This window comes from Notothenia rossii (genome assembly GCF_949606895.1).
Source record: "Notothenia rossii genome assembly, chromosome: 4".
Lineage (NCBI taxonomy): Eukaryota > Metazoa > Chordata > Actinopteri > Perciformes > Nototheniidae > Notothenia > Notothenia rossii.
The window spans coordinates 29,282,140-29,290,043 of NC_136902.1; the positions used below are offsets into that span (position 1 = coordinate 29,282,140).

The following is a 7,904-nucleotide window of genomic DNA, read 5'->3' on the forward strand; positions in this document are numbered from 1 at the left end:
TGGAGACAATGACAGCAGGATGTTGAATGCCAACACATTGCTTTCCATTGCTGATTGATTATTACCTTTTTGAGTGAATTTAGACATAACTTGTGCATTTATGACGGTAATCTGATACTTTAAATGTTTTATTAATAATTAATACTTTACAAACGGTGGGATAGAAACTTTGGGATTTGAGCCTTTGCAGACCATTTACATACACAAAAACCTATAGAACAGATATCATATTTGAGCTCTGCATCTTTAAAGACAGGCATCATTTATTTTTTGGTTGATTTCATTTAAATCCCTTGTGTTGGAAGTTTGCCTTTTTTTTCATTCGGAATGACCAGCCTTGTGGTATTTCAGTCTCTATAAAAAAAAAACTGAAATAAACCTCCAGGCAAAATCATGTTTTAAAAGAAGATCTATTAGATAAAGAAGTCATCATTGGAGAAATGCTTACAATGCAACTCACAGATAACTTGAAAATACCCCCTGCCATCAATGTAGAGTGTAAAGTATGGCGCAGTAAGCTCCATTATCTTGTTATGACTCTGAAGGCCTCTGCTCCAGCGATACTCCTGTGACCTTTGGTATACAGGACAGCGCTGAGGCAACAGAAATAAACAGAAGAGCTGAACTGTTCCTCCTCATGTTTGTAGCCTGATCTGGAATACCAAAAACAAGTCTGCGATTCAACTCACTTACATTTTCCTCCATGGATTATTTTGCTGAAACCTACTACGTTTAAAAGTCAAAGGTAGTACGATGTTCTCTTTTATTAGATCGCTCATTCCCACTTCCTACTTCCTGCCGGCTTGGTTGTCCCTTGATATAAATCCACTGGATAGTTTGCTTCAAGGTGAGTTTTATGTTCTCTGACGTGCACATTGCTAGATTTTTTTTAAACTGTGTATGTGTGTGTCATCAGTTAAAATGTTAATGTTACATGATCTGCAGGACTGGTAGGTGCATGTGGGATCTCTCTGCTATGCTCCCTCATAAGACTGCACTTATTTCTAGAAAAAGAGAGGTAAAGATTCTTAATATATCTCTTTTTGCTCATTTACATCACCCAACCATGCTTGTAAGATTTGCACCATTATCAATAATATTGTATTTAGTGCTGGTACAGATCTTGTATAGTTCAGTTTTATTTATTTCTTGATTTGATTTCCAACCTCCTATAGTAGCAGTGATGACAATGAAAAAGAAACTATCAAGAGGACACAGAGCCATCAAAGCAAAACTAAACCTGGACTTTTTGGGATGCTCCACTTCCTGTTTGTGACTGGGATGCTGTCTGTGGTGGGGTCCCGTGTTGCCTCCCTGGTGGTACTGGAGTTTTGTCTTCGAGCTGTGTCTGGACTGGTTACAGCGGGAAAGGTACGAAATTAATTATGTTATTTAAAAACAAAAGACTTGTGATTTTCCAGTCGCTTCTATTGCTCAATAATGCTGAGTTAAGAGGAGATACAAGTGAATAAGGTACAAAGGATAAACTAATACATGTATCACCATTACACCTCTCTAGCTTTTAACTTACATTAGGACATGTTGAAAGTGTATGTTAAAATAGGCAATTGAGGCATTTTCTTATTCAAATTGTACTTCATATATATTCAAAGCAGGAATCTGGCCGTATCTGGCTGAAAATACGACATATTAGAGTCAAAGGTTTTTACCAGAAGGAATTTTGTAAATATCTTAACATACTCAACACAGCCATAAAACAAAATACATTTTGCCACATGAATTCTTTAGGGAAACAATGTTGTGAATCAGGCTATATGCTTACGTCTTTGGATCATAATTAGGATTGCATCTTGAAAGTTTGCTATGTAAATGCTGTAGAAGTGGATATTTCTGTCTCATTTTGCGAAAGCATCCTAAAAAAGAGATTTCTTGTAAAATTCCATACATTTTCCAGGACATAAAGGTGAATATTTAAAACAAATTACAATTCATATTTAGTTAACTTGATTTTTGGTCGTAATAAGTTTACTGAAATATTTAGTTAAATATAAGGCATTAACAAATACTAACTGTTGGCCAATTAATGAGGAATCTCTAGACCCAAATTGACAACTCTGGTCCAACAAACAAAAGTTTTTTTTCCACTGGTGTGAAAGAAGATAATTATGGAAGCCAAAATAACCCAAACCTTAAAATTGACGAGTGCACCTTTACTATCCCTCCTGGAATGTATGCCATCATGATGACTCTATCATTACAACCAGCCATCATCTCATTTGGAGCATACATTACTTCTGTTCATATGCTTCTTCATTCCCCAGGAGTCCAGTAAATTCGTGCAGCAGCTGTTAATGCAGAGCCAGTTCTCTCTCGGCTGTGCCCTGACATGCAGTCTGCACTTTCTCCACGACGGGGCGCCGCAGCGCTGGCTGTGCTTGCTGCTGGCGGCTGCTCTCAGCTGGTTATTGTCCCGGCAGGCCACCCGGCTGCTGCAACACGTCACGGCTATGTATAAACTGCACAGCTCACAGCGCTACTGCGGCATCTGCATCGGCCTGCTCACATCCGGCCGCTGTGTGCTGCCCATGCTGTGCAGGGCCATGATCATCACCTTCTCTGTGGCTGTGGTGGCCGCCATATTCATCATCAATCAACACTTCCTGTCTGCAACTGAGGCCCTCAGGTTCTGGACCCCCCTCACTATCTGCTACACACTGCTGGTTGTGTACATGCAGGGTGAGGAACATGCCAAGTGGGAAACATGTCAGAGATTATTTTTGAAACACTCAGTGGAGGAAATTAACTAAGGACATTTACTGTAGCATTAGCCTCCTGTAGCCTACTTGAGTATTTCCAATTTCAGCTGCGTTCTACAGTTCTACACAACATCTCCATCATCTATCAATATTGGAATTTTAACTCCACTTATTTGACACTTGTAGTTACTACTTTTTACATAAATATGATGTATTTCAGGCTTTCACTCAGTTGTACACAAAGTAAACAATTTAATTAATGAGTTACAACATTAAAACAGCTCTTATATGTACTTGTTGATAATGTTCTATATTAATACAACACTTCTGAAAGAGCCATTCTTCAGAATAAGTACTTTTACTTTAGAGTACATTTCGCTGATAATATTCGTCTACTTTTACTTTAATAACATTTAGAATTCTATATGAATACTTGAAATGAAGTATTTCTGGACTGGGGTATTAGTAAGTTAAATTAAGTAAATTAAATTATCAACTCTTTCCACCACTGTAAACACACATGAGACACTGATGAATCTGGCCATTAATGAAAAAATGCATCCATCATATCTTCACATCCTGCTGCTGTAGATCTACTTTTCATTCTCATTTTTACTTAATTTACCTAATTCTGTTTTGGTTCTGCAGAGGAGCAGCACCGGCGGCCCAGCAGCCAGGCTGTCCTGAACACGGTGGTGGTGCGTCTCGGGGGTTTGATGGTCCTGATGCTGACTGTTGGACGTTGGGCTGATGTGCTCCACATCATAATGTGTTTCCTGGGTGAGGCCGGCTGTCTAATCCCCACCATGGATCTGCTGGATGCCACATCCTCGCAGGTCAGTGAGTCTCCCTGGAAGCAGTGCACAGGGCTGAAAGCACTTTTTGTCCATCGGGACCCAGAAAACTGGGGCAGAATAGCAATGTGTTCATTAGACTGGGTCCCAAGATGAGGCTGAACTTCTCCAACTTGTATCCCAGGTGGAGAAGGTAAGATCCCCAAGACAGAATGAGGTCAAAGTGTTCTCAAACTCTGAATACTGAGCTTACTTTTCCTTTCACTGAGCTAGCCTGACAAAACAGTTAAGTATTTCAAAAAAGAAAGCATACACAGTTGATACAGTGATTATTAAAAAAAAAAAATAATATGGTTGGAGCCAACCCCATGAAATGCTCAATATAATGTGTTTGGGACTAATATAATGTGTGATCTTTTTATGAGTAATAATTCATCTGTCATATTTACAGGAGGAAGAGGATTACGCAGAATACGTCAAAAGAGAGCATCGTCGAAGACCAAAGGCCCAAGAGAAAGAACATCAGAGATAGGGATTTCATTTTTTGTTGACTTCTTTTAAATGAAGTACTATTATTGCTGCATCCTCAATTCATTATTTTGTATTTAGATGTAATATTTTTTCATTAAAAAGTCCAAGAAAAATATTAGTTCAATCTGTTAAAAAAAAGCCCTTATATGTAAAATATTAATAAATCCAACAGTATAATCTTACGAACATAACTTTCTTATCATGCATATCTTCCACCTATGTTGTCTGCTGTTCTCTTATAAATGTGATTTCCTTTATGACTCATAGATCATCAAATTTGCCTCAGGTGACAAACCTGCAGTTATGTATGATTTCATAGGAGTCTTTGTGACGTCTTTGATTAATTAATGCTGCAATCTTGGAGAGATACTGCTCTAGATACGGGGAGAGTCATTGTTCCAAATCTTTCTGTAGCCTGGCGCCGTTGTAAACCTTTCCACAGCCTACTGATAAATATATGGCCAAATAAGCCAGTTTTACTTTATGTTATATTAAAATAATCAGCTAAGAAAACTAGCTGATCATTGTCATTGTCTCACTAATTGGTATGATTAGGGCATGCAGGTTTAAGAATGCATTTTATATTGCCTTTAATTAGTTAGAAACGGAATAAGAGTTTTTCTCTTTACCTTTATAATGGACACAAATAATAATAATAATAATAATAATAATATTAATATAATAATAATAACTTTATTTGTATCGCACCTTTCATACAGGGGATTGCAGTTCAAAGTGCATTACATCAGTCAGAAATAAGACATCAAATCAGTGTAAAACAAGCAGCAAGAGCAAAGCATAAAGTGGGATAAAATAATTAAACAAAAACATGGGGAATAAAACATAGAGAAATAGTGCAATGTCAATCACAGCGAAATAGTGCAGTATAATAGTGTAAAGTCAGTAAAATGCTTTGGTAAAGAGAGGTTGTAAGCTGCCTTTTAAAAATGTCTAATAGATTGGCTTCCCTAATATTGTTGGGTAACGTGTTCCACAGTTTTGGGGCAGTTTACAAAGGCTGCATTACCGATCTTCTTATGACTCTTTCTGGTGACCTCTAATATATAAATAGCTATATTCGATTAAATTAAATGTATAACCATAATATAATACAGAATGCAGACTACGTCACAGGGCCTATATCATGAATTTGAAGGTGGTAAAACACAGCTCGCAGAGGAACCAACAAATATGTATTAGCATACCACATGGATTTAAGATCAGCACAACACCAGCTCACAAAAATGTCCACAGCTTGTTATTTTCATCTGTTTTCGCGTAAATCAGAGCTACGAACGTTAATAAAAAATGCAGACAATAACTGCGGCACAAACAGCTCATGCAATGGGTAAATTCTTTAATTTTCTTTAATAATTTTTTGAAGGTTAGCTACATTTTCACACAACCATGGGAATATAATATAATTCCGCTTTGACATGTCTCTCCTGAGGTTGTCTACTACAAAAGAAAAGCAAAATGGCTGACGACAACGTTAGTGCTATAAAGTCACACAAAATGGCGTTAGACAAAGAAAAGGCTGCGTTACTTGCTTTTAATTTGAACACTAGACCTTATACATACTTACGGACCAAACTAAAGCCAATAACCCGTAAATAATAGTTACTATTTTATACAGATACTTATTTCGCTTTATATGCTACCATAGAAGAGATTTGTTTCTCTTTTACCGTCTTTACATTCATGTATTTGCAACATTGTCTCAACGTCGAAAGCTGCTGCCTTCTTGTAACCATTTATACACTGAGACCCACATCACATTATATCCACATTTGAAGCCGATGTAATGCCCAATAGATGTGCCTTTATTGAGAGCTGTGCACTGAAACATATTCCATGAGAGGGTTTTTGATTTATCATTCCTTATTCCTTGTCAAAAAAGGCGTGTGAAATTACAGTGGTCACATTAGCCTGACGGTCCAGTTCCCAAAATAATCCAGGTCTGAGAATCACTGCAGACAGAGGAAATTTAGTTTTGGTGTCTAGTCGATCCACCAAAATAGGAAATTGTACTCCCACAGGTTTATTAGGTTTTTACTGAATATAGTTCCACATCAGGACGAGTTCAGTAGACACAGAGAGTACGTTCTCCATGAGCACCCGAACATGGTGAAAATGCCCATTGAAATGACTGAGTACTTCAGCACCTCCTCATGAGATTTCCAGACTTTTCTGTTCTCATCTGATAGGCACGCTGGGCGCATGCGCAGAACAGCTGTGCGTGTCCCCGGTTACCGCAGTTTGACGCATGCGCGCTTGTCACCTCAATAAGAATGCTTAATATAGTAACACAAGCAGAAAAATTCTGTTGTGTAGTAACAGAGGTTTTCTTAAAAATATTTGATTAAAAAATGTTTAGTTTTTGCTAAACGTTACATTCATCTCCAGCTATGTTGGACACAATGTACTGAGGTGTAAATGAGCTCAAACTGAGATCGCAGATTAATTAATTTACAGATGTTGTATCAAAGTAGCCTAATTTGACAAAAAGCGACACCAGACAAGTATTATAAAAGCAGGGATAGTCTTCCAAGAAAAAAACACACGCCGCTTTTATTTACCCCTCATCAATGTTTATCACTACTGGTCTCTTCCACCTTTGGACCTATTGCTCATGTTACTTATTAGCTTAAAACAAAGCTCAGACCAGGTCAAAGCTTTTGACTTAATAGCCCTACAACGTTTTAAAGCACACTGCTAGTAGTAGTAGTAGTAGTAGTAGTAGTAGTAGTAGTAGTAGCAGTATTAGTTTAGTTTAATTTGTGCTGATTGAGCAAGTACAATGAGTAAAGGTGAGACAGTGTGAATCTCCATTGTTTTACGAATACATTGTGGTGTTCCATGTTAGGTGCATTGCTCTTCTGCACATAAATTACATTTGGTGTGACTGCATTTTTTCGTATCAATCACACATCTGCTAAACGTTCTTACTTTAAATGATATATATATATAATGTTATTTAACTTTTTTGTGTGCAACACCAGAATAAATTGAAAGTAGGCTATACTATTTTTGCTTGCTCTTGTAAAGCATGCAGTCAATTTGTTAATGATGGATCGGTTTTGGTGATATCCACTAGTTATAGGAAATGCTCCAATTTTGCTAAACTATAGTCAAATATTACGCATTTGTGATCAGAGTATTTCTGTGCACATGTTTCACTCTGGTATTTCTGTGCACATGTTTCACTCTGGTAATATGTATATTATCAATAAATGAGGAGAGAAAAAACACATAATGCAGAAGTGTTCAACGTCTCCTTCGGTTTTGATATACATGAATGTATAATTGAATGTATAATTGAATGTTAAATGTTTGGGCCAAAATTGTGTTCAATAAAACAAAACTATTGATAATAAATATTATAGGCTGAATTGGTTTTTACGATTCACCTTATCCAAGGGCTGCTCATTTAACCTCAGAGCAATATTTGAGAAATGTAAATATAATGGAGTTCATATCTGAGTGTTGTCACACAATATTGTTTTACATTTATATTTCTTTACTGGAGCTCATGAGGGCCTCAAATGAGCTCTTAATATTCAGAATCACCTCTTACAAACCCTTCATTTCCGGTTTCCTGTAGGCTTAAGTTTCCGCTCTATGTGTCCAAATCTTTTCAACAACCTTTTTGGACTCTGTTTAAATAGAGGTGGGTTAGCTCAGCACAGCGTAATGTGTCACTTAAACCCTTCATGTAATATTGTTTTTCTTACATAATCTACACAATGTTGTGTAATCTGGAGGCAAAAATAAAAGATGGGGCCTTATTTGTCATTAATCAAGTTATTCATTTCTCAAAGAGTGTATTTTTTTGGTTCAAAGAAGGCTGGAGTCCATCACA

General features: G+C 37.0%; 1 protein-coding gene across 2 annotated transcripts; it reads left to right on the plus strand.

Moving 5' to 3' along the window:
• The first annotated feature begins 44 nt into the window (after window positions 1-44).
• Window positions 45-7,849, plus strand: tmem82 (transmembrane protein 82). 2 transcript variants are annotated; one of them, XM_079674060.1, is made up of 6 exons: window positions 45-847; window positions 946-1,018; window positions 1,176-1,371; window positions 2,283-2,697; window positions 3,366-3,553; window positions 3,963-7,849. In XM_079674060.1, the coding sequence occupies exons 1-6, from the start codon at window positions 754-756 to the stop codon at window positions 4,041-4,043; spliced, it is 1,047 nt and encodes a 348-aa protein (XP_079530186.1). In that variant the 5' UTR covers window positions 45-753; the 3' UTR covers window positions 4,044-7,849. The 2 variants fall into 2 exon arrangements, with proteins under 2 accessions (XP_079530186.1, XP_079530187.1); XM_079674061.1 differs by having other exon boundaries at window positions 1,179-1,371.
• Window positions 7,850-7,904: the final 55 nt, after the last annotated feature.

Bases quoted from the DNA above. Each gene is read 5' to 3' on its own strand.
- tmem82 (XM_079674060.1), top strand. From the start codon at position 754: ATGTTCTCTTTTATTAGATCGCTCATTCCCACTTCCTACTTCCTGCCG. The intron at 2,698-3,365 runs GTGAGGAACATG...TTGGTTCTGCAG, and splicing joins GCTGGTTGTGTACATGCAGG to AGGAGCAGCACCGGCGGCCC. The intron at 3,554-3,962 runs GTCAGTGAGTCT...TCATATTTACAG, and splicing joins TGGATGCCACATCCTCGCAG to GAGGAAGAGGATTACGCAGA.